The sequence below is a fragment of the Papio anubis genome, chromosome 4, assembly GCF_008728515.1.
Source record: "Papio anubis isolate 15944 chromosome 4, Panubis1.0, whole genome shotgun sequence".
Classification (NCBI taxonomy): Eukaryota; Metazoa; Chordata; class Mammalia; order Primates; family Cercopithecidae; genus Papio; species Papio anubis.
Genome location: NC_044979.1, coordinates 137,351,229 through 137,377,842, shown reverse-complemented (window position 1 = coordinate 137,377,842; position 26,614 = coordinate 137,351,229). Strand labels below are relative to the sequence as shown.

The following is a 26,614-nucleotide window of genomic DNA, read 5'->3' as shown; positions in this document are numbered from 1 at the left end:
GCTGGGTGTGCGGTGCGACGCAGTCCTCCCAGCTACTTCTGGGAGGCTGAGGTGGGAGATCAGCTCTGAACTTGGGAGCTGAGGGCTGCAGTGAGCCATGATCACACCATTGCACTCCAACCTGAGGACAAAGGGAGACCCTAAAAGTCAATACACACACATACGACATACACACACACACACACACACAATTAAAACCACAGGCTGCCACCATCCCCTCGGGCCACTGTGGGTCCCCCAAGCCAACGTTTGTCCCTTCTGTTGGTATCTAAGTAGCCAAAACACTTAGATTCTTCATGCAGCTCAGTTTGAATACTGCCGCTCCGGCTCTTTACAGTTCATTCAAAGTGGGCACGGTACAGTTTTCTCTGGTGATTCAGTTGGAACCTGCCTGGATTGGTAGGCATTGGCCCAAGTTCACGTTAGCTAGTTTTGGGAGAAGATTGCAGCCCAGGCTCTCCTTGAGAATACTTCTGCCCTTTGTATTAGTGGCCCATTTTTTTCATGGTGACACATTCCTTGTGGTGGGATACATTTCTTTTCGGTTTCTTTTTTAGACAGAGTCTCTGCTTCCTGCATGGAAAGGTAGCAGCTGATCTTGGCTCATGCACCCTTGCCTCGGTTCCAGTACTTCCAACCTCAGCCTCCCAAGTAGCTGGGATTACCACCATTCCTGGCTAATTTTTGTATTTAGTAGAGACAGGGTTCTCACATGCCGGCTAGGATGGTCTTGAACGCCTGGCTTCAAGTGATCCGTCTGCTTTGGCCTTCCAAAGTGCTGGATTATAAGCAGGCATCGCACCTTGCCTCTTTAAAAGTTATTTTTTAACTTTTTATTTCATAGCTGCCTCACCTAAAATGGCCCACTCCATGCAGTGGCGCCATCATAGCTCACTGCAGCCTCCAACCCTGGGGTCATGTGATCCTCCCAGCTCAGCCTCCCAAAGTGCTAAAGGTAAGGTGAGCCACGCCCGGCCTGATTCCCTTCTTAAAGCAGAGTTCCTCATTGAACACAACTGCTGAACACCTGCTCCATGCTAGGCTTGAGATCAGAGATGGCTCAGATTGAGTCCGCTGGGCCTTAGAGGAATACACCTCAGAGAAGATTTTGACTCATATACATCTGAGGCAACATGGTGGTCTGTGTCTTTCTAGAGAGAACAGCTGCAGGAGCCCATGTGGTCCCAGGTGAGTGGTTAGTCTCAACCTGCCGGGCCTGAGTGGCATGAGGAGGTAAGGGTTCAATGGGGGTGGGCCACAGAAGAGCTCTCAAGGAACAGCTTTTGAAAAGCCCAGACTGGGCCAGGATGCAGTGGCTCATGCCTGCAACCCAGCACTCCTTGGGAGGTCAGGCGAGCTGATCACCTGAGGTCGGAAGTTCGGGAGACTGCCCTGGACTAACATGGAGAAACCCCATTCCTACTAAAAATACAAAATGTCAAAGTGGGCATATGATTATAGTCCCTATTCAGGAGACTGAGGCAAGAGAACCACTGAAACCACAGTGGAGGTTATGGTGAGCTGAGATTGTGCCATTGCACTGCCCTGGGCAATAAGAGTAAACCTCACTCAAAAAGGAAAAAAAGAAAGAAAGAAAGAAAGAAACAAAGAAAGAAAAGCCCAGGTTTCCAGAAAAGGATGACTCCATACCTATAATTCCGGCACCTTGGAGGTCGTGAGAGATTGCTTGGGCTCCAGGAATTTGGGACCTGCCTGGACAACTAAACATAGACCCTATCTCTACAAAGCAGACATTTTTTCTACCAGGTGGTGGTAAAGAGCCTGTATTCCCAACTGCCTCAGCTGGGCTAAGGGGTGGGAGGATCATCTGAGCCTGTATCGGGTTGCCGCGGGTGAGCTGCGATGGTACCACTGCAGTCCAGCCTGGGGCTGAGTAGAGTCGACCTGCCCAAAGGAAAAAAAAAGATATTTTGATCTTTCACTTCGGGAGGAATGGGTGCTGACACTGAGACGGAGCCATTAGTTGAAAAGCTGTTGCTATAAACTGGAAGATCTTTAAGAAGCATCCACTGGCTACTCTATTTTATATGCAATAATCTGCACCCGGTGAGAGGCAAAGTGATTTGCCCAAGGTCACCCAGCAAGATTAATGGCAAAGGGCTTCAACCGTGGGTCCGCCCAGGGTCATGCCTCCCTCCACTGGCCCTGAGATCCTCAGAGAAGTGTCAGAGATTTCTGTCATTCTTGCCCTGCTGCAGGACACAGCCCTGCCAAGTGACGTGAAGTGTCTCTAAAGGACAGGCCGGGAGCATTGCTGCTTGGCTCTGCAGATGCCGCCATGCCGCCCTGTACCAATCAGGGAGCTTCCAGTCGAGGAAGCCAGAGCTGTGGATGGGGGCCGTGTGGGATTATGACTGCACAGAAATGGGCAGCATAATCATGTCCCTGGCTGGCCTGCGTGGTTCACCAACCCAGCCGGAGAGGGGATGCATTTAAATGTCAGCGTCCCTCCAAAGCACTGTGAGAAGGCTGGGATGAGGGTGTCTCTTCGGGTCAGGTTAGTCACTCTTTCCTGGAGCAGACAAGGAGGGTGATCCTGGACAGGAAACGGTGCCTTTGCTGAGGTCTGCTCTGGGCTTGCACCAGGCCTGTTAGCTGAGACACAGAGAGGCTGTGGTGACTTTATTGATCACACAGCCTTCTCTGTGTCTCCTCCGTCTTTAAAAGCCAGGGATGAGGCTGGGCGAGGTGGCTCACACCTGTAATCCCAGCACTTCTCGAAGCCGAGGCAGGTGGATCAGCTGAGGTCAGAAATCAGACGCTCGCATAACATGGTGAAACCCTGTCTCTACTAAAAGTACAAAATAAGCCAGGCATGGTGGTGTGCACCTGTAATCCCAGCTACTCAGGAAGCCTGGAGGAAAAAAATCACTTGAACCCTGGGAGGCAGAGGTTACAGTGAGCCAGGAATCATGCCACTGTGACTCCAGCCTGGGCAGGACAGAGCAAGACTCCACCAAAAAAAACCCAGAGATGGCCCTGAGCTTTTCCACCCCAGGGCCCTCCAACTGTCTCCCCAGGTCTGCAGGCACAGATCGGACTCCCCCATTTCCACAGCTAAAGAATGCTGCAGTGGCCAGGCACTGTGGCTCACATCTGTAATCCCAGCATCTTCTTTAGGAGGCCGAGGCAGGTGAATCACTTGAGGTCAGGAGTTCAAGACCAGCCTGGCTAACATGGTGAAACCCCATCTCTACTAAAATACAAAAATTAGCCAGGCTTGGTGGTGCATGCCCGTAATCCCAGCCACCGAAGGCTGAGGCAGAAGAATCGCTTGAACCCGGGAGGCGGAGGCTGGTAAGCTGGTGATCGCGCTATTGCACTCTAGCTCAAGGCACAGATGGAAACTTGCGTCTCAAAAAAAAAGAGTTCAGTAGCTTCCATTTTGAAGAAGAACATGCTGAATCTAGAACTATGACTCATCACAGCTGGTGGGCGCTTAGTGCTCCTTTAGCTTCATCTCACATTTTCTGATGGGGAAATTAGACCCAGAGAAGGGACAGGTCTTATGTACAGAGCTAGGGGCCAGGCAGAGCCAGAATGCTAGCTCTTAACGTCCTGGCTCCAGGTTTCTTTCTGCACCACCACAGGCAGCGGAGGAGGAAGCCAGGATCTGAAGCCATTTGCTCTTTGTGATGTCGTCACGCCTCCAGCCGCCCCTCCTAAACAGCTACAGGGACCTGTGGGCAGCTGCAGCTGGAAGCCTAGAGCCTGCAAAATCAGAGGGGAAAAGGAAGGCACGGGCCAACCTCCCGCAATTCATTGGAGGGAGGCTCCGTGAGGCCAGTGGATGTCATTCCCAGTTTGGCTTTCTGTGAAACACGTTTCTTTGCACTGCTTATTTTTCTTTCCCAAACAGATTTGGCCTGGAGCTGGTTTTTTTTTTTTTTTCCCCTTGCATTAGGACTGTTGGTGGAAGGAACTGGAGTAGGAGGCCTGGGAAAGGTAGCCTGAAATGGGCCAGGAAGTTCCTGAGATTTCAAGCATCTGGTCCTGGAATCATGGTCTGCTTGGGTTTCACATGTAAAACCCAGGCTGTGCTCAGCCCACCCCCACGATCATGGCTTTGGGCCAGAGGAGCCCAGGCCTGCCTGCAAGGAGGAAGAGAAAGGAAGAGGAATGACTTGGCGAACACCTGCATGCAAGAGACAGAAGGAAGTGGAGGCCTATTCAGCAGCAGCAGGATCGCATTTTGCTGGGTGGTGTGGTGAGAAGAGGGTCCAACCAGGTTGGATATGTGAGAAAACTATTTCTGACTCTCCCCACTCAGTCCACCCTTCCCACCTCCCCACAGTGCCAGTCTCCCCTAAAGCACACCTCCTCTTTCTCTTCCCTCATTCATTTCTTTCTTTCCTGTTTTTTGAATCATTATTTTCTATTTTTTTTTATTTTAGAGACAGGGTCTTGTTGTGCCCAGGGGCTTGGAGTACAGTGGTGCATCACTGCTCACTGCAGCCTCCAACCCTGGGTTCAAGCAATCTTCCTGCCTCAGTCTCCAAATAGCTGGAATGACCATGCCCAGCTACTGTTTAAATTTTGTTTTGTAGAAATGGTATTGCTTAAGTGTTGCCCAGGCTAGCCCCGGAACTCTTGGTCTCAAGTAATCTTCCTGCCTTGCCTCCTGAGTAGCTGAATCATAGCCACATTCATTTTTGTTTTATTTTATTTTTTTTTCTTTCTTTTGAGACGCTTTGTCTCGCTCTGTCACTCCAGGCTGAGCGCAGGTGGCACAATCTTGGCTCACTGCAACCTCCACCTCCTGTCTGCTATTCTCCTGCCTCAGCCTCCCCAGCTGAGACTACAGGCACGCATCACCACACTTGGCTAATTTTTGTATTTTTAGAGACAAGAGCCTGTTTACAAGCTTTCAGCCAGGGCTATCCCAAACCCTGATCTCAGGTGATGCCCACCTCGGGCCTCCCAAAGTGCTAGGATTACAGCATGAGCCACTGCACCCGCCATCCATTTCATTTATTTCCTATGCCTCCTCCATGTAAATACCTATGTGCTTCCAGTCGCTAAGAACTGAGCAGCCAAGGTGATGTGATGAAGAAGACAAAACCCAGAAGCTGATCATTTTCTGCCACTGTTAAAATCTTTTCACAGGCTTCCCGACATCTAGAATGTAATTTAACTCCTGGGCCAAGCCATTCAGTACCCCATGTTCTGGGTCTGCGACTCTATCCCCAGCCCCTTACCCATCACCTAGACACCAGATGGCTACTCAGATTATTGTCATCAATAAGGCTCTAGGGAGCTGGGTGTGGTGGTACATGCCTCAGTCCCCTGCCACTCAGGAGGCTGAGGTGGGAGGATCACTGAGCCTGTGCAGGAGGCTACAGCCAGCTAGTGATCTACCACTGTACTCCTCCAGCCTGGGCAGCCATACAGTGAGATCCCCACCTCTAAAAAATAAGTACATAAATAAATAAATCAGGGAGGAACTTGCCTTTGAGTCTTGCTACCTGTGCCTCTGCCTGCTCCTCAAATCCCATACAATCCTTTAAAGGCTGGCTATTGGAAATGTTACCAAACTCCTGGAGAAGTTTTCAGAACCTCTTCCTATGTAGCCTGAATGGGGCCAGTTTTAACAAATGTTTACAGTGCTTAACACACGCTGAATTCCTTGAGGACAGGGGTCCTCCAGCATCTGGCATAGAGCCTGCAATATTCCCCCACGGCAACTCTTTCATTCCAGATTCTCATCCACACTTCATGTTTCCATTTTATTTTTCACTTCTTTTTTTTTTTTTTTTTTTTTTGAGACGGAGTTCGCTTCTGCCGCCAGGCTGGAGTGCAGTCGGATCTCAGCTCACTGTAAGCTCCGGCCCCTCCTCCGGGTTCACTGCATTCTCCTGCCCCAGCCTCTGAGAAGCTGGGATCAGCAGCCTCGCCACTCCTGCGCCCCGGCTAGTTTTTTGTACTTTTTTTTAGTAGAGACGGGGTTTCACCGCGGTTGTAGCCAGGATGGTTCCAACTCTGACTGGGTGATCCGCCATCTCTGCCCTCCTTAAAGTGCTGGGATTACAGGCTTGTTTCACTCTGGCTATTTTTCACTTCTTATTGATTTTTTGTTGTTATTTAGTTTTTATTTCATAGTCACAATCTTACCTCTGCAATTCAACCAAACATGGAAGGGAAGAACAAAAACATGGGACCCAGGCTGGGCGCGGTGGCTCAAGCCTGTAATCCCAGCACTTTGGGAGGCCGAGATAGGCGGATCACGAGGTCAGGAGATCGAGACTATCCTGGCTAACACGGTGAAACCCCGTCTCTACTAAAACATACCCAAAAAAAAAACTAGCCGGGCGAGGTGGCGGGCGCCTGTAGTACCAGCTACTCGGGAGGCTGAGGCAGGAGAATGGCATAAACCCAGGAGGCGGAGCTTGCAGTGAGCCGAGATCCGGCCACTGCACTCCAGCCTGGGCGACAGAGCCAGACTCCATCTCAAAACAAACAAACAAACATGGGACCCAAATGGAACTGTAGCAAGAGCACAAAGACGATAGGATACTGGGAGCAAATGGGGTGGATAGGTGCTCTCCTGAGCTACTGAAGAAATGGTCTGGTGGTTAAGATAAAACACAAATCAAATTTATTAGAGTTGTCCATAGTCAGCAATGGTGATTTTTTTTTTTTTTTAAGGTGAAGTTTCGCTCTTGTCGCCCAAGCTGGAGTGCAATGGTGCAATCTCAGCTCACTGCAACCTCTGCCTCCCAGGTTCCAGTGATTCTCCTGCGTCAGCGTCCGGAGTAGCTGGGACTACAGGCACCTGCCACCACGCCCAGCTAATTTTTGTATTTTTAGTAGAGACAGAATTTCACCATGTTGGCCAGGCTGGTCTCAAACTCTGGACCTCAAGTGATCTGCCTGCCTCGGCCTCCTGAAGTGCTAGGATTACAGGCATGAGCCACCGCGCCCGGCCATAGCAATAGTGATCTTCTTGCTGGTCTTGCCATTCCTGGACCCAAAGCACTCCATGGCCTCCACAATATTCATGCTTGCTTTCACCTTGCCGAAGACCACCCTGCTTGCCATCTAACCACTCAGTCTTCTTGCGTGGCAGTGCAGATGAAAAACTGGGAAGCGTTTGTGTTGGGTCCAGCATCTGCCATGGGCAAGATGCCAGGATCTGTATGCTTCTAGGATGAGGTTCTCGCCATCTAATTTCTCCTACATAGATGGACTTGCCACCATGCCATTATGGTGTGTGAAGTCGACTACCCTGGACACATAATCCCCTGGAATAATTCCTGCGTGGCAGGAACCCTTGCCGGAAGCGGTGGCTCACGCCTCAGGTCCCAGCACTGGGGAGCCGAGGCGGGCTGGATCATGAGGTCAGGAGTTCACACCAGCCTGACTAATATGGCGGTACCACTCTACAAAATACAAAAACCCGCCGCGTAAGTAACGCAAGGCCTGTAATCCCAGGTACCAAGAGGTTGAGGCAGGAGAATCGCTTGAACTCAGGTTGCAGTGAGTCGAGATTGTTCACTCACACTCCAGCCTTGGCTACAGAGCGAGACTTCATCTCAAAAAAAAAAAAAAGAAAGAGAGTAGTAGCAACCCTTATAATCAAATCCTTTCTCTCCAGTGCTCAGAAAACGAAAGTTTTCTGCTGTCTTTAGAACCTTGTCTGCTAACAGCTCTGATATGTTAACATGGCTTTACAGTTTACAGAGGTCACTTCTTGGCTTCTTGGTTTCCAGGCCCCTAATCTTGAAGGAGACGCAGCTCGAGGGCTTGACCATAATGTCAAAGAACACGATGAGATTGACCATGGCCAGCAGCAGAGTACTCCTGGCGGCAGCAGCGTCTGCAAAGCTCACTTTTTTTTTTTTTAATATGGATTTTCGCTCTTGTTGCCCAGGCTGGAGTGCAATGGCACCATCTCAGCTCACTGCAACCCCCGCCTCCCAGGTTCAAGCGATTCTCCTGCCTCAGCCTCCCCAGTAGCTGGGATTACAGGCGCTCAGCTAATTTTTGTATTTTTAGTAGAGATGGGGTTTCGCCACATTAGCCAGGCTGGTCTCGAACTCCCGACCTCAGATGATCCACCCGCTTCGGCCTCCCTTGGGATTACAGGTGTGAGTCACCAAGACCAGCCAAAGCTCATTTCCTTTTTTTTTTTTTTTTTGAGATGGAGTCTCGCTCTGTCACCCATGCTGGAGTGCAGTGGCACGATCTCAACTCACTGCAACCTCAAAGCTCACGTCTTATTGACTTCTAGCATACTGTACATATCTTGCCTATTTTCTTGGGAAGGGATTTTTTTCTGTTTTGTTCACTACTGTACCTTGTGGCTTAGAATAGGGCTTGGAACACAGTAGCTTCTCATAGATAATTGTTGAATACATAAAGTAAATAAAATGTGTAGTCAAAACTATGGGGCCTGCAGGCATGGTGGCTCACGTCTGTAATCCCAGCACTTTGGGAGGCCGAGGCGTGAGGATCGCTCGAGCCTAGGAGTTCGAGACTAGCATGGGCAACAAAGCTAGACCCTCGTCTCTACAAAAAACAAAACAAAGCAAAAAAACCTATGCTATCTTTAAGCTACGTGGAATAATATGAACGAGAATATATCAGCGTGACCTCAGTAGGTACGTATGCCTAGGAGGGGAGAGAAGGGCTGGACAACCAAGCCCCAGACACAGCCCATTAAGGCGTGGAGTAGGCTCCTGGTAGCTGAACTGAATCTTTAGCACTCCACCCTGGAGAGGAAGAAGGGGTTCTCCAGGGTCAGCCAGCAGACAGCTGCATCCTTTCTGGAAACTAACCAGTGTGGCCAGCCGGCATTTGTCGTTCGTCCTTGTTTTCACCTAGTCAGGCCCAAGAGAATCAAGGTGGGGTGAGGGGTTAGTGGAAGCTCGTAGGGGGAGGAGGTGACAGTCCCCAGAGTCTGGCCCCTTAATTCAGCCATCCCGCGGGCAGGCACCACACTGAGAGTCTGGATCTACAAAGGACGCGCCTCCTGTCCTTCCCCCACCACGACCTGCTACGTGATCTCGGAAACAGGGTCTAGGACTGAGGCCCCTGCCCCCTCCTCTCGTAATTTCCCGGAGAATATGGGGCGGGGCGGTGAATCAGCACTCGCAGGGACTGATGCAGCCCTGATCCCCGCCAGGGGTCCCCAGCGGCCTCGGGATTCGAACCACCCCCAGTCCTCCTGCGCCTGCGCGCTACCTCAGCTGGGAGTTGTAGTCTTGACCGCCCCTTTGTCCTCGGTCTTCTCAACGCCTCAGCCCACGGCAGGTTACACTACAACTCCCAAGGGCCCATGCGTCGGAGGCCTGGCGGGGCGGGGGGCTGAAGGGAGAGGGATAAGGGGGCGTCTGGAGAAGCTGGGGTGAGGGAACTGAGGAGTGAAGTGAATAAAGGGGAGAGTGGGGGCGCAGTGGGAAAGGACGTGGTGCCCGGAAGACGCGCAGTGAGCCGAGTTGGGGAGCGGGGAGCTCTAGCCGCGGCCGGGCCCGGGCGGGGCCTGGGCGGGGCTTGTGGACGGGCGGGCGGGGCCTGCCTGCGTCATGTGGCGTGGGCGGGGCCGCAGGGGGTTGTCCGTCCGTGGCACGCACAGCAGCCGCAGCCGCCTCGCTCCCGGTCCCGCGGTCGCAGCTCCAGCCGCCTCCTCCGCGCAGCCGCCGCCTCAGCCGCTCGCTCCGTGGGTCGGTCCTCTCCGGCACTTGGGCTCCAATCGCGCCCTCCAAGCCCTTCACGCCGCCCCAGTGTCCTCCTCCTTCTCCGGCCAGACCCAGCTCCGCGAAGATGGTGGACCGCGAGCAACTGGTGCAGAAAGCCCGGCTGGCCGAGCAGGCGGAGCGCTACGACGACATGGCCGCGGCCATGAAGAACGTGAGTGTCTCCTCCCCTCCCCCGCCGCTCCCTGCCCCTCCGAAGACGCGGTCCTTGGCGTGGAAGGCCCGGGGCTTCGTCGCCCTGTCGCGATGGTGGGGTGACCGCCCCGTCTCGCTCACTGAGGGGGGCCGGGGAGGGTCCCCAGAGCCGACGGGAACACGGGCTGTGACGCGGCCTCTCCTCGGCGTCCCCGGGGCCCCGCGGCGCTGCCTCTCTGGCCCGGCGCGGGCGCGGGGCGGGGCGGGGTCCCGCGGGGCTGGACTTGGGAGCCGGGTCTCGGGTCCCAGCGGCTCTAGGGGTATAGGGGATCCGAGCGGGGAGGCGTGCGCATCCTTTGTGCCCCACTTCCCCCCTCCTCCCAGCCCGGGCGTGGGGGCGGGGGACCGCATGGATGCGGTTCCTCTTTCTCTCCCTGGTGTCTGGGCGGCGCCTTTCCCATTCACTCAGCAGGTCTCCCGGTTTTCCACCTCCCCAGCCCCCCCAAAATCTTCCCCACTGTCTGTCCCGACAGATCCTGAGAATCTTCCCAGAAACATTGTATAGGGTCTCTTGAAAACCTGAGCTCCGTGGCGCAAAATCGAAACCACCTTGCTCACGTTTTTCTTAACAAAAGGCTCTTCTTTCTCCATTCCCCCAAAGCAAGTCCTCCGGCTTTTAGGAAGGGGGAACGTTTGTCTCGCTAGCGTTTTCATTGATCGTTTTCAACATGTCATCTCCATTTTATTCCCTAATGTTTTTGTATTGAAAAGGGTAGGTATTGCCTGTAAAATAAAAGGTGGTGAATGTAGCTGACTGGTTCGATCCGTGTGACATATGCCGTTTCTTTTTTGAATACAGGCACGCGTCTGTGAAATTCCTATAAGTTGGGGGAAAAAATATTCTGTCTGATCTGATAGTGCAAACAAAGCGGTGGTGAGAGGCAGTATCAAGTCATTCCAGAAGATTCTGCATTTGTCATATTGCAGAGAGCCTAGACTGGGTGGAGGCTGGGAGGAGTTATTTTAAAGGGGAAAAAGTCTTTTTAAAAATTTTTGGTCGTTAGATGCATCTGAGGCTTTTTTTTTTTTTTTTTTTTTTAAAGCGAGTACGTCTTCATGCTGATGAAAAGAGAATACTGATCTCCAGTTGTCGCATTTTGTCTGGGTTGCAGATTCCTCCCTGTATTGCACCATTTTGTCAGTAACACCACATTTATCTAATGGGCTGTCAACCAGTTTGATATTAGAGGAGGGGGAAGTATTGAACATTATGAAATGAAAGGTGGAAAATTAATGATTTCGGGCTCCCACTATCTTAATAATTAATTTCCTGCCTTATGTAACAAAGGTTTTTCAAATGCATCTCCATTGTGAAGTGGATGCTGGAGTGTACCTTGCATGTTACATCTTTTAAATGAAGCATTATTGATATTACAGATCAATTCTTGAATAACTTTACTGGTTCTCAAAAGAGGACAGTGCTGATACCTTTACATTTAAACCAGGTATTTTAACAAAGAAACGTTTTTGTCTTATTAAAGAAGAGAACCGGTTCTGAAATTCGGAATACTGCTGTGGCCACAGTCGCTGTCTTACAAGGTTTTAATGCTCAAATGATGTAAGTTGCACTTCTAATGGGTATCAGTATTGGAAATATCTTCAGTTCGTGTTATTTAATTTAGACTCTTCTAATTTTTCCGTATTTCTAGTTCCACAGGAAAGCGAGTGACCTCGCACCTATATCTATAGCAACCAAGTGATGTCACACACAATGACACAGAGGCTGCAATGCACCTAAGGGCTGGTAGGGAGTGTGCAAATGGCATTTATCCAAGGTAATGCAGAAATTAGCCGATAAGCCAGGTGGAATCGAGCACTTCATATTCCACCAGATAAGAATTAGTCCAAAAAATAAGGATTTCATTTACCCTTAAACATGCAAATCCCTGACCTCTAGCTAGGCCTTGTTCACCCTATTGCTAGCTTTCTCACAAAAGTTTATAAGATGCTTTTTTTATATTTTTAAACATTCATCTCACTTATTTAAAATACTGGGCAATGATGGAATAAAAGAAATTTTAAACGATAATATATTTTATGGAATAAAAGTAGAAATTTTAAACAAGAATATAGTTTACGATAATAGTGCAGAGATGAGATGTATACTTGTGTTTATTTCAGATAATGAATTTGGCAGGTTTTAATAAAAACCTTAAAAAAATGATGACTTTCTACTGAGTCATTTTCAGTTACTGTTAGGGAATGAGAACCAGTTCCAAAACCTTTTAAATCGAGGTTTGGGAAGTTTGTTTTTTACTAGATTTGTGCTTCTGCTCCTTCACAGTATAGAGGAAAGAACAGTTTGTAAAATAAAAACCTTTTTTCAACTCTGTTTCCTGTGACTTTAAGGAAATAGGCTCTGTCCCTCATTTTCCTCATCTATAAAATGGGACAGTACTTGAAAAAGTTGTGCGGATTCAATAAGAAATGTAGTAGGTGTTCCCAAATGGCAACTACCTAAGAAATTGTCTTCCTGTTTATAAAAGTCATCATGGAGAATTTGGAAACTGCAGAGAAAGAACCAGTCTTACCACTCAAGTGAGCTCTCTTTTAAGGCCAAAATCATCCTGTTGATGGATTAAAATTTATTTGAGTTTAATGAAATTATCCTAGTGCTAACACTATTAGAATCTGTGCAGAATGATAGTTCTGTGTGGGCAACCAGGACAGAAATACTGTATTATCCAGTATTTTGAAAAGAAGGAAAGAGGAATGTTAGGTCTTTTAAGACACGTTTAGTCTTGTATTGAAGGAGATTGAATACCTAGATGTGTCCTACGTATTAGACAATACTGTCTTGTCCTTTGACTTTTAATAGTCTCTTGAGAAGTTAATATTTTAAGTATGCTACTGGTACTTGCCTCGGGGGGAGAAAAGGTTCAGGGCTACTAATTTTGTTGAAGTTACTGGGTTAAGCCGTTTAATTCAGTGAGGGGTGGTGGGGGCAAAGGTGGCAAAAGGCTATCGTAATTTTTCTAAATCTTCCTAGTGGGATCAGTAGACTTTCAAATTCTTACTATCTTAAATATTCCATTCCCTAGCCACCCCCCCGCCCAGCTTTTCCAGGAGATCAATAGCCATTATCACTAATGGAGTAATGGTACCTCTGTAGACTCTTCAGAGGTGGAGTTCTGCCAACCATTATTCTGAGTCATGTGGCTTGAATTGTTCTCTTCTTGAGGGTGGAAAGAATACAGATCATACAGCTTGCTATTCATGTGTTAGCCTTCACAGTAACTGAAGCAGATATTACGTCTTTTTCTGATTATTTTGGAAATCTCCTATGTGTCTTTTGAATTCTGCTGAGATTCAACATGGCGCTAAATGTTCATCCTTATTGCAGTACTGGATTAACTGCAGACCTTGGGTAGGAGTTCATCTCTTGTATTCAGGGAAGCCTTATTTATTAAGCCACTCTCTGAATTATTGAAAAGAGTGGAGAAAACGTTGTGTTTTTATCGAGGTAGAAGTTGCATAACATAACTTTAACCTAGTCACATCACATTTCAAATGTGCAGTTGAGTGGCATTGGGTACATTCAGTGTTTTGCAGCCATCACCTATGTTCAAGAAAGGAGAAAGTGGTTACTTTTAAAAAGTGATGCCGCTCTGGCCTACAGCTGGCTGGAATTCAGCACGCCATTACCGATTCAGGAATGTGTCGATAATGGAGTGCCCACAACAGCTCACAGCCAGCGATAATTGTCTATCCCTTTGTCTTCGTTTACAAGCCTCTGAACTGAAAAAAGGGAATTAGCTTTAGTTAAGTTTGTACCGTATTCCCACTTAAAAAGTTATGGAACTTGAACGCCGTATAATGTTCACCCAAATAAATAAGAACAATTTACTTGAAATCTGAGCAAATCATTACCTCTTTGGGGATTATGGAAATTTTGCTGGTGTTCTTGTGACTCGTTTTCAGCCCCAAGGCTGGCTTTATTATCAGTGATTTGCCGCCTGTGTGGTGGTGGTTTCCTAATGAGCAGGATGCAGGACTGAGACTGGGGAGCTCCTGCAGCTTGAGGCTGTCAACTGATGGGACACCAGCCCAAGACATTCAGTACATTGTGACTGTCAGCAGCTGGATGGGAAAAGTACCGTTACTTTTCCCTTCTTTGCCCACTGCTAAGATCACCGGTCCTAACCTTTTTTTTTTTTTCTTTTTTTTTCTTTTTTTGAGAGAGTCTTGCTGTCACCCATGCTGGAGTGCAGTGGACAGTGGTGTGATATCTGGGCTCACTACAACCTCTGCCTCCCAAGTTCAAGTGATTCTCCTGCCTCAGCCTCCCAAGTAGCTGGGATTACAGGCACACATCAGTCACCACGGCCAGTTAATTTTTGTATTTTTAGTAGTGACAGGGTTTCATCATGTTGTCCAGGCTGGGCTCGAACTTCTGACCTCAGGATCTACCCACCTCGGCCTCCCAAAGTGCTGGGATTACAGGCGTGAGTCACCGTGCCCAGCCTCAAAAGGGAAATATCACTTTTAAATGATACATTACCTTCTCTTTGCCTTCTTTTTAGAGCTATTTAGGGTTTTACCAGATATTCCAGTCTATAGTTATGTGTGCGTTTGATTGCTTGGTTTTGTTTGTTTTTTTGAGACAAGGTCCCAATCTGTCACCCAGGCTGGAGCGTGGTTCACTGCAGCCTCCACCTCACAGGCTAAAATGATCCTCCACCTCCAGCCACGCAAGTAGTTGGGACTAATGGTGCATGCCACCACACCCGACTATTTTTTTGTTTTTTTGTTTTTTTTGTAGAGATGGGGTGTTGCCATGTTGTCCAGGCTGGTCTTGAGCTCCTGGACTAAAGCAATCTGCCCATCTTGGCCTCCCAAAGTGCTGGGATTACAGGTGTGAGCCACCACACCCAGCCCAGTCTATAATTATAAAGCAGCTAAATGTTGCCTTTCTACAAAGGCTACCAAATACCAGCTGCCTTCCGGCCTCTCTCAGAATCATTTTTCTGTATCTTCCCCAAATTCCATTTTAGGTATCAGCTATTATTTTGCTTAACTACCAAACCATGTTATTTTACTTAAAATTGTCGTTTGTAGAAACCTTGAAAATTTTGATATTTTACTAAATGAATTTATGAATTTGGGTGGTAGAAATTTAGTTACACGAAAACTGATTTTAAAAAATTCCCTGGGTTGGGCACGGTGGCTCACGCCTGTAATCCCAGCACTTTTGGGAGGCCGAGGTGGGCTGATTGTGAGGTCAGGAGTTCGAAACCAGCCTGACCAACATGGTGAAACTTGTCTCTACTAAAAATAAAAAAATGGGCTGGGCATGGTGGCGCTCACCTGTAATCCCAGCCACTTGGGAGGCTGAGGCTGGAGAATTACTTGAACCTGGGAGGCGGAGGTTGCAGGGAGTTGAGATTGCACCATTGCACTCCAGCCTGGGTGACAGAGCAAGACTCCATCTCGGGGAAAAAAAAAAAAAATTCCCAAAAGAAAGCTTTAATTTTAAGGTAAATAGTTATAAATAATTGGTTTGCTACCATGATTTTGTAGAAAAAATAAAAATTGTAAATCTTAAAAGACCATGTGCGTGAGTCTTTTCTTTCTGTTTAAAGAACTGGTGAAGTCTTAGTTAAATTGCTGCCAGCATTTCACTTGTTAAGTGTGTGTCCTACAGAAATAGATTTTTCTTTACTTGAGTTAAATACTACTAATATGTGCTGCATGGCATTAAGTTTTGGTTGTGGGCTGGATGCAGTGGCTCACGCCTGTAATCCCAGCACTTTGGGAGGTCAAGATGGGTTGATCTCTTGAGGTCAAGACCAGCCTCGTCAACATGGTGAAACCCCATCTCTTCTAAAAATACAAAAATTAGCTGGGCATGGTGGTGTGTGCCTGTAATCCCAGCTACTCAGGAGGCTGAGATAGGAGAATCACTTGAACCCAGGAGGGAGAGGTTGCAGTGATCTGAGATCACACCAGTGCACTCCAGCCTGGGTGATGGTGCGAGACTCCATCTCCAAAAAAAAAAAAAAAAAAGTTTTGGTTGTGAATAGGAAAGAGAGTGTTCTTACATATATAGATTTTTTAACGTAACATTAAAACAATAAAATTATTCCAAATAAATTCTTGGGCTTCTTAACCTTTGGAAAGGTACCTGTCTTTGGAGAGATAAAGCCCATCTTGGTGAGTGGGACCCAGGCACCCAGCTTTCCTCTGAGCAGGGGTGTCCAAGCTGGGAGTATGACAGTGACAGCAGTGGCCAGCTGAACATGTAATGACAGTAGCTGAAGAGGAGTCACTGATCCACCCCCAACCTGCCGCAAGCTGAGTATGAAGAGCAGCTGCCGTGGGCAGGGAAGTGAGGAATGGCTAAGGGAGTGTGAGGGGAAGGCTTTAAAAAGCCAGGTTTCTTTTGAAGCCATAGAGATGACTTACATTTCTTGAGCTGTCTGAAAGAAATTTCTCATGACTCTTAAACTACCATGTTTTAAAAACCCAGATCTGGGAAACAAAATGCCTCTGGGGCTGGTTCTTTAAGAATGTAGAAATCAGCTTGAATTTTTGACTTTCTCAGTACAGACTCCTTTTGTAGCAATCTAACATGAAGCAGTGAGCATGTCTTTGCAGGGGAGGTGCAGCATAGTTAGTAACCCTGCAGGTAACCCCATACTCATTGGCAGTATGTTTTAATGTGAAGACCTGCCTGGCCTGGGTAGGCTACAGAGCAGTGGTCCCCAACCTTTTTGGCACCAGGGACCCGTTTCATGGAAGACAGTTTTTCCATGGACTGGTTGGGGGCAAGGGATAGGGGGATGGTTTGGGGATGAATCAAGCACATCGCATTTATTGTGCACTTTATTATTACTACATTGTGGTATGTAATGAAATAATTACACAACTCGCTGTAATGTAGAATCAGTGGGAGCCCTGAGCTTGTTCTACAATTAGATGGTCCCATCTAGGGGTGATGGGAGACAGTGACAGATCATCAGGCATCAGATTATCATAAGGGGTGCGGCCTACGTCCCTCGCATGTGCGGTTCACAGTAGGGTTGGCACTCCTTTGAGACTCTGATGCCACCGCTGATCTGACAGGAGGCAGAGCTCAGGTAATTGGAGCAGTGGGGAGTGACAGACTTCCTGCTCTGCAGCCAGGTTCCTGACAGGCCACAGACCCGCTGGGGACCCCTGCTATAGAGAATAGATGTTATTATTTTCAAACCTTCACATTGGGTCTTATATCTGTGTAATAGAGGTTAAGACTGGACGTTATTTTTCCTACTAGGTTGAAAAAAATGACCCTACCCAGAAAGGCAAGAAGAATGAACAGGAGAGGAGAATATGAGCGACAAAAAAGGGCCTTCCAAGGCGAGGAAAGGTAGCGGGGACAAAGGAGTAGGGAAGGAATATTCTAGAGTATCTTGGATTTTGGAATGCCATGCCTGTTTAAGGGAGTCTGTAGTCTTTGGAAGGCTGTCAACAATGGGATTGACTACTGAAGACAAAAATGTTGGTGGCCTTTAGGATGCTAGAAATTTCAGGGAAAAATGACAAGAATCACCATAATGATTCACATGCAGGGATATTTCCATCGTGTCTTTTTCTGCAGTTTACATTCTTTTGCACCTTGCCTTTTTCACTTGACATCATTGCAATGATACTCTGTCGTTATTTTCAGTAGCTGAATAATCCTGTGGATATATCATAATTCGATTTTTTTTTTTACTTAGTATTTAGGCTGTTTCCAAATTTACATTTGTAAATAATATTGATGAGGGTATAGATGGTCCCTGATTTCAGATGGTTTAACTTAATGGTCTGATCTTTTCTTTTTTCTTTTCTTTTCTTTTTTTGAGACAGTCTCGCTCTTTTGCTCAGGCTGGAGTGCAGTGGCGCAATCTCAGCTTACTACCACCCTGCCTCCTGAGTTCCAGCGATTCTCGTGCCTCAGCTTCCCAAGTAGCTCGGATTACAGGCACGTACCACCATGCCCGACTAATTTTTGTATTTTTAGTATAAATGGGGTTTCCCCATGTTGGCCAGGCTGTCTCCAACTCCTGGCCTCAGGTGATCTGCCCGCCTTGGCCTCCCAGAGTGCTAGGGTTACAGGCATGAGCCACGGTGCCTGTCCTTAACCTGACGATTTTTCGACTTTACGATGGTGCAGAAACAGTAGGCATTCAGTAAGCTCTTCCACTTAGGAGGGTCACGTCCCCATAAACGAGTTGTACGTCAGGGAGCATCTGGTATCTTTCAGGCACAATTTGTACGTTAAGACAGACCCAAGAGGGGAATTGCTGGAAAACCAGCTAAGAATAATGTTTAAGGTCCTCACTAGTACAGGGTATTCTTTCTTGAAAGTTTTGAAAAATTTGTTTGAATAGGTATTATGTGCACATGTTTCAGAATTCAAAAGGCACCTGTCACCCTTTGTCCTCTAGGAAGGAAAATGAGGTTGAAGCAGGGTAGGCTCGAGTGCTGGCTTATTTGAGGCAGGGCCCATCTCCCTTATGCTTCTTTGGAGTGATTCCTTTTTTTTCCCTTTGACTAATGGAAACTTTCAAACATACAAAATAAAGACAAATAGTACAGTAACCCCCGTACACCCAGCTTCACCATTTTCCAGCATATTGGTCTTTTATCTGCATTACATTTTCTTACTCTTTCTGGCCTCCTCAGGGATTATTTTACCAATATGGAATATGGCTTTTTGGAGACAGTCTCGCTCTGTTGCCCAGGCTAGAGTGCAATGGTGCAATCTCAGCTCACTGCAACCTCCCCCTCCTGGGTTCAAGCGATTCTCCTACCTCCCGAGTAGTTGGGATTACAGGTGCTCACCCCCACGCCTGGCTAATTTTTGCCTTTTTAATAGAGACTGGGTTTCACCATGTTAGCCAGGCTGATCTCGAACTCCTGACCTCAAGTGATCCGCCTGCAGGCGTGTTTTTGTTTTTCATCGTTTGCTGGCCCTGTAGAAAAAGGCTTCAGGTTTTTGGAACTTGATCTATTTATTGAAGAAGGAAAAACAATATGGCAAAACTTCAAACAAAGCTATCGTTAACAGATTAAATTTTTAAAACTTAGGTAGAATATATTTCTGCTGACATTATTTGGAACTGTGGCATGTAGATTCTCAAAAACACTTGCTGAGTGAATTACAACTACCTCTTACTTTCATTTTGTGGTACCCTGTTGCATTTTGATCTTGGCTTTCTCTGTTCATCATCTGGCTGTGTGTGTGTGTATGTGTATGTGTGTATTAATAAATGATGACCAAAACACTTTAGCAAGTGTTTATATCTGCTGTAAAAATATAGTACCATTATTTACTGAGTTGTTGCAGTTCTGAAATGCTGATGAGTTAAGCTAAGCATCTGGACCACAATGGAAAACTTAGGGTACTTTTTGGCATGAATTTTTTTACATCTATTCTCTAAATTTCTGCATTGACTAAAATCTTTTTGGGAAGACAAAAGATTTTTTTAATTACACATTGTTAGATGAAATATTGTAATATAGTTTGATATTTACTGTCACATTGGGAAGCATTTTTATATACTTTTCCCAATTAATTTAACAACAGTTTTATAAAGTGATAGTCTTCTCATTTTAAAGGTGGATATGTTTAATTTGCCTTAAAAATTTTTTTCAAAGTCTAAGGCTCTTGGTTTGCAATCCCAGCACTTTGGGAGGCTGGGTGGCTCACGCCTGTAATCCCAGCACTCTGGGAGGTGGAGGTGGGCTGGTCACCTAAGGTCAGGAGTTTGAGACCAGCCTGGCCAACATGCTGAAGCCCTGTCTCTACTAAAAATACAAAAATTAGCGGGCATGGTGGCATGCGCCTATAGTCCCAGCTGCTCGGAGGCTGAGGCATGAGAATCACTAGAACCAGGGAGACAGAGGCTGCAGTGAGCTGAGATTGTGCCACGGCACTCTAGCCTGGGCAACAGATTCTGTCTCCAAAAAAAAAAAAAACCCACAAAGTCTAAAGCTCTTATTTTAAGTTTTTGTTTTTTCTAGAAAAGGGGTCATGGGTAAAGTGGATACCAGCTGTTGTTTCAATTGATCTCTTTTAATTAATTTTAGCTTATGTTCCATTGCTTGCAGATGCATGGAAAATCCTTTTAAACTACTGCATATTTAATAATTTTTCCATTGGTTAACCTTGAGGTGGTGGCGTGTCGTCTAGGTTTAAATACAGAAGAACACATTTCCTTTAGGACAGTTGCAAGATGTATTACTCAATACAAGTGTAACCCTGTTTCTTTCAGAAAACATCATTTGATCCCACGATTGCAGTGTGTTTTTTAAATGTCATTTAACAAAGGAGAGCTTGAGATTTTTTTTTTTTTGAGACGGAGTCTCGCTCTGTCGCCCAGGCTGGAGTGCAGTGGCCGGATCTCAGCTCACTGCAAGCTCCGCCTCCCGGGTTCACGCCATTCTCCTGCCTCAGCCTCCCGAGTAGCTGGGACTACAGGCGCCCACCACCTCGCCCGGCTATTTTTTGTATTTCTTAGTAGAGACGGGGTTTCACCGTGTTAGCCAGGATGGTCTCGATCTCCTGACCTCGTGATCCGCCCATCTCGGCCTCCCAAAGTGCTGGGATTACAGGCTTGAGCCACCGCGCCCCGCCGAGCTTGAGATTTTTAACGTGAGGTAAGTGCCGTAGTTTTGCTGTTGTAGTCGTCGAGATATTGCCAGGAGGCATGAGGGTACCACTCAGAACTTAATGGAAGCAGATACCTCACTCAAAAGAAATAGATCTCGGAGGAAGAGAAAACCTTTTGTATAGCAAATAAAAACCAGTATAATATGGTTTTATGTGGAATTTGCAAACTGGAGTTTGGAACATGTTTTGAGGATTTGGGTGAAGATCAAAGGAAGAAAAGAGATGCTAGTTTTTTATATTGTGTATAAGATATTTTTGTAGACATTTGAGTGTTTTTTTGTTTCTTTGTTTGTTTTCTGAGACAGATTTTCCCTCTTATTGCCAAGGCTGGAGTGCAGTGGCGCGATCTCAGCGCACTGCAACCTCCACCTCCCGGGTTCAAGCGATTCTCCTGCTTCAACCTCCCAAGTAGCACACGCCACCATGCCCAGCTAATCTTTTTGTATTTTTAGTAGAGACAGGGTTTCTCCATGTTGGTCAAGCTGGTGTTGAACTCCTGACCTCAGGTGATCCACCTGCCTTGGCCTCCCAAAGTGCTAGGATTACAAGCATGAGCCACCGTGCCCGGCAGACATTTGAGTATTTGAATGTAAGCATTTGAATATTTTGAAGACATTTTAGGCAGTTGGAAGAAATGAATGCACTGATCTCAAATCCTAGGAAAGATACGGTTGTGATGGGGTTCCTGTTGAACATCTGTGGGGATCTTGATTCCACAAAATAAATTGAAGTAAGCCCAGAATGCTGTGCAACTGGAGACAGACATTGAGTTCACACTGGTCCTCAAGGAGGGTTTCCTAGAGGAAGTGATGCCTGCGCAGTGTCTTTGTGGGGCTTGAGGGAGGGGGAGAGGTTGGAGGAAGGAATAACCAGGCAGAGGGCATGGGATGCTTAGTTTCAGTATGGAAAAGGAGAATCGGTGGCATGATTTGTTTAGTTCCTGTTGGTAGCATTCAGGGAATGCTGTGGTGGTGTGCTTTTGAGGGAGTAGCAGGAAATGAATTGAAACAGGCTAACAGGAACCAGTTCATGAAGGGCCTTCTGGAGTTCGTTTCTTCTTAAGCCATGGTGAGTCTCTTCAGGCTGAAGAGGACCATGATCTAATTTTTGGTGTGGAGAGATCCCAGGCAGCAGTGTGGAAACTGAGTAGGACAGTGGGGCAGAGCGAGGGAAGGCTGAGGAGTAGATTGTCGGGTCTAGTCTTCAGGGACCTGGACAAGAACGGCAAGGGCAGATTAGAGAGGGAGAAATGGGTGGCCGGAGATAGAAGAAGAAAGAGGAGAAAATGGTGGAAAAGATGAATTTAGGTGTTATGCTGAATTTGAGGAAACACTTAAGTGGAGGCAAATTAACTTGGCTACAGGTCAGTTTGACTGGCGCTTATAACAGCACCTGGCACAGTGTAAGCAAAAAAACATTTAGGATCTACTAATAACCAGGCTGGCCTAACCCCTGCAGAATATAATATCCTCTTCCCTGGTAGAACTGACGTTCGAGAGGGAGCCTTCTTTAAGGTATTCATGTGTGTTGGAACCATGCAGAACAAAGGTCACCCAGAGAAAAATAGTGACTGGAACGAGGAAGGAAAGACCAGGAAAGAAGGCTGACAAGGGGTGGAGAGCCTCAGGAAAGAGTGGTCATCAGGGTTAGATGCCTCTGTGAACTCAGACAAGATGAAGGCCAAGAGCACTGCATGCGTGGGGTCACGGGATCAGAAGACAGTGACCACTGTGTAGGGCTGTGGGTTGAGGAGGAAGTGAAACATGGAAGAAATGGTAACAATTGCAGACTTAATTCCAGAACCTTGATTTTGAAAGAACCAGGAAGAGGTGGGATTGAAATGCATCATTTATTTTTTATTTTATTTATTTATTATTTATTTTTTTGAGGTGGAGTCTCACTTGGTAGCCCAGGCTGGAGTGCAGTGGCGCGATCTCGGCTTCCTGAAACCTCCACCTCCCGGGTCCTGGGTTCAGGCAATTCTGCTGCCTCAGCCTCCCGAGTAGCTGGGATTACAGGCTCACGCCACCATACCCAGCTAATTTTTGTATTTTTAGTAGAGATGGGTTTCACCATATTGGCCAGGCTGGTCTTGAAGACCTCATGATCTGGCTGCCTCAGCCTCCTAAAGTGCTGGGATTACAGGCATGAGCCACTGCTCCCCGTCTCATTTATTTATTTTAAACCTTAACTTTCGCTGTATGTTAATGGGAAAGAGTAGGAGAGGGAGAATAGAAGAATGTAATAGAATAGTGGGATTCCATGGAGGGGGAAGAAACATCTTTTGTTGGCACTTAACAGAGGAGGTAGTGATAGGTGCAGCTACTTTTGGAAGAAAGGCCTTAGGATGGACCTAACTAATGGTCACATTCCTCTATGAAGAAGAGGTGGCAGTAACCTAGGATTGCCAGGTTTATAGTGACTTCAACCTCTAGTCTCTCTCTGTGTTCCCCTCCCTCATGTAAATCTTGGTTGTGAGAGTGGGAGGGGCAGGGGGTTGCATTGATCTGGGTATTTTAGGGATGGTGTAGCAGAAGGACAAGACATGGTATGCCTGCAGAAAGAATGGAGTTGCTGGGTCTCCATGAACCTTGCAGGGAGTGAATAAAGCCTGAAGGGAAGGTGCTGGGAGAGAAAGGACGGTATTCAAGAGTAAGTCTTATAGGTAAGAGTGGGGACTGGGAAGTTACAAGAGTTTGACTTTAAAAGTGAATGATTCTGCTTAAGGTCAAGAGTGTGGCTTGCGGTAAGTTGTCCCAATTGACTAGTTCAACTAACGTTTGTAATTCATTTTTGAGAATAGCCTTGGGATAATGGAAGTGGAACCAGAGGTCTGGACACAGATAAATAACCCTATTTAAAGTGAGCATGACATTGATTCCAGGAGAAATTGTAGAAGCAAAGATCAGACGTGAAAGAGATTATCACGTAGGAGTCAATATGGGTGTGTTTAAGAACCTTTTTAACTAATTTTGATCGAACTAATTTTGGAATAGGGTTTTTGACTGCCAGCCATGGGAGTGCTGGAACATAGTATATCTGGATTTTTTCAAGGCATTTGATGAGGTGTCTTCCTGATATGGAGTTAGGTGAGTTGCAGGGGCATGTCATGTGCCCTGATTGTTTTAACAAGCTTAATTCTGAGGCGGGCAGATCACCTGAGCTCAGGAGTTCAAGACCAGCCTGGCCAGCATGGTGAAACCCTGTCTATACTAAAAATACAAAAATTAGCTAGGCGTGGTGGCATGCACCTGTGGTCCCAGATACTCGGGAGGCTGAGGTGAGAGGATCTCTTGGACCCAGGAGGTGGAGGCTGCAGTGAGCTGAGATTGCACCACTGCATTCCAGCCTAGGCAACAGAGCAAGACTCTGACTCAAAAAAAAAAAAAAAAAAAAAAAAGCCTAATTGTTTGCTTAAAGTCCTGTACCTTGCTCCCCAGATTCATCTGTTCCATTCCACTTGGTGCAGGTGTTGCTTAACAGTAACACTTGCAGAGAACGATAGATCTTGGGCTTTGACTACCATCTCAATAGGAATTGAGTATGATTTGCTTTTCATAAGTCAGTTTAGTTTGGAGCTTTGAAATACCGTATTAGTTTTTGCTTGTCTTAAAGTACCCCAAACAAGTATTTGTTGATTCTCACAATTCTGTGGGTTTGCTGAGTAGCTGGTCTAGGCCATCTGCGCTGCACTGAGACTGGGTGAACTGCAGTGGCCTCACCCACAGTCTCTCACCTCCAGGTTAACCCAGGCTTCTTCACGGGGTGGTGGAAGATCCCAGCAGCGAGTCCCAACACACAGGCACTTGGTTATCTCATACAGCCTTGCTTATCTCATACTTGCTCAGGCTCCATTAGTTAAAACCAAGTCACATGACCAAGTTCAGATTATGGAGGTAGAGAGATACCCACTCTCTTGATGGGAGTAGCTGGATGCATATTGGAAACGAAGTGGGTGGAAGGAATGACAGAGTCAGGAGGTGTTACTAGGACCCTTTTTGAAAACAATCTCTGCTGGGTACGTCACGTGTAGATTGATGTCATTCAGCGCACATTCAGAAGTGACTGTTGAGTTAAGGTCCCACCGTGATTCATGGGTGATGCTGATTCACATGGCCGAGCCCAGATTCCAGGGGTGGAGTATAAGCGTTATATTAATGTGAAGAAGCAGAGAGAGGTGTGATGGGAAGAGTCTGAGTCTGGTAGCCGGGGTATTGAGAACTCACAGGAGGGTTCTTCTTCTTCCACAGTATACGCATTTGGAGCAGATGATCCTTTGCTGATATGGAGGCCATCCTGTGCATTGTAGGGTGTTCAGCAGCATCCCTGGCCTCTACCCAGTAGATACCTTAATAAAGCTGATTGTTAAAAATGGCTGCAATACACCATAGTTTACAACAACTTTTACACATAAAAAAAAAGTTTTTGTTTTTCTCTTGAGACAGAGTCTTGCTCTGTCACCCAGGCTGGAGTGCAATGGTGCAGTCTCGGCTCACTGCAACCTCTGCCTCCTGGGTTCAAGCGATTCTCCTACCTCAGCCTCTCGAGTAGCTGGGATTACAGGCGCCCACCACCATGCCCGGCTAATTTTTGTATTTTTAGTGGAGACGGGGCTTCATCATGTTGGCTAGGCTAGTCTCGAATTCCTGACCTCAGGTGATCCTCCCACCTCGGTCTCCCAAAGTGTTGTGATTACAGGTGTGTGCCACTGCACCCGGCTGGTTAATTTTTTAATAGTTTAATTTTTTGTTGGGAAAGTCCTTTCTCCCCCCTACTTCCAAATCAGATCTATGATAAAACTAGTAATTAATTAGAAATAGTCGCTAATTTGTTTGATGAGTTCAGAAAGTAGCCCAGGGGAGGTTTGAAGCCTGATACACTAAATAGCAGACTGAGGGGTATTAAGCGGGAGCGCATTTAGGGGAAGATCGGGACAGGGAGGCGGGTGTGGCCTGGCTGTGGAAACAGTGAGTAAGGTTAGAGAAGATTCTAGGATATGAGAACCAACTTCGCCAGTTTCAAAAATGGATTCTGGCCCCCAAGAGAGAACAATCTTAAGGCCAGTGAATGGCAGTTGTAGGGAAATAAGCAGCCTTGATATGAAGAATTCAAGTACTTACTAACCTCTGAAGGTGGAATTCAACCAAGTTCTCACAGAAGTGTGCAACAGAGGGTCAGAGACCATCCTTCACCCAGCGGGGTTTGTAAGAGGGAAGGGAGTGCAGAGTGGATTATCTGTATTTCAGAGTACGTTATCTTAGTGTGTTTCTTCTTTGACTTTTTCCTCCATATTGGTGGGATCGAATGCCTCATAATGACAGATACCCATGGCAGGACATATAAATTTCCTGCTCTTTTTCATCTTTCCTTTATGATAGCTGTGCATAAACTTAAGGCCTTTCGTTCACCTTTTTGGAGAGGATATTAAGAAATATAACCTGCATTACACTACTAGGAGGACACAAGAGGAGGATTAAATGTAAGAGCCAGAGGTCTGTGCTCCATTACAGTGAGTTTTCTCTGTGTAAGTCCACATATTATGAAACGTCAGGTATTTCGAATTTTGTATTTCAAACAAAAGAGTTGATGTTTGATTGCTGGTGTGTGTGAGAGTGCTGTATAAACCGTCGTATAGTGCAGCAATTTTTCAATAGCTTTGTTGAGATATAGTTTACATACCGTGCAATTCACCCATTCAAATTGTGCAATTTAATGGTTTTCAGTATGTTCAGACTTGCATAACCATCACCACATTTTAGAACGTGCCATCAACCCAAAAAGAAACCCCATCTTGGCAGTCATTCCCCATCACCTCCCCTCCCAACCCAGCCCTAAGTAACCACTAATCTGCTTTCTGTTTCTATGGATTTGCCTATTCTGGACATATTATGTAACTGGAATCATACAGTATGCAGTCTTTTGTGACTGGCTGCTTCCATTTAGCAAAATGTTTTCAAGATCATCAGTGAAGCATGTTATCAGTGCATCATTTGTGTGTCTAAATAATATTCCATTATATAGATCACACTACATTTTGTTCAGCCATTCCTCATTTGATGGACAT

At 46.7% G+C, this 26,614-nt stretch overlaps 1 protein-coding gene across 1 annotated transcript in view; it reads left to right on the top strand.

The window, feature by feature from the left end:
* Positions 1 to 9,543: 9,543 nt before the first annotated feature.
* YWHAG (tyrosine 3-monooxygenase/tryptophan 5-monooxygenase activation protein gamma) overlaps positions 9,544 to 26,614 on the top strand; it is a 38,356-nt gene continuing 21,285 nt past the window's right edge. Inside the window, exon 1 of the mRNA XM_003895859.5 lies at positions 9,544 to 9,870. Within this exon, the coding sequence (XP_003895908.3) occupies positions 9,784 to 9,870 (87 nt within the window). The 5' untranslated portion in view covers positions 9,544 to 9,783. The remainder of the gene's footprint in view (positions 9,871 to 26,614) is intronic.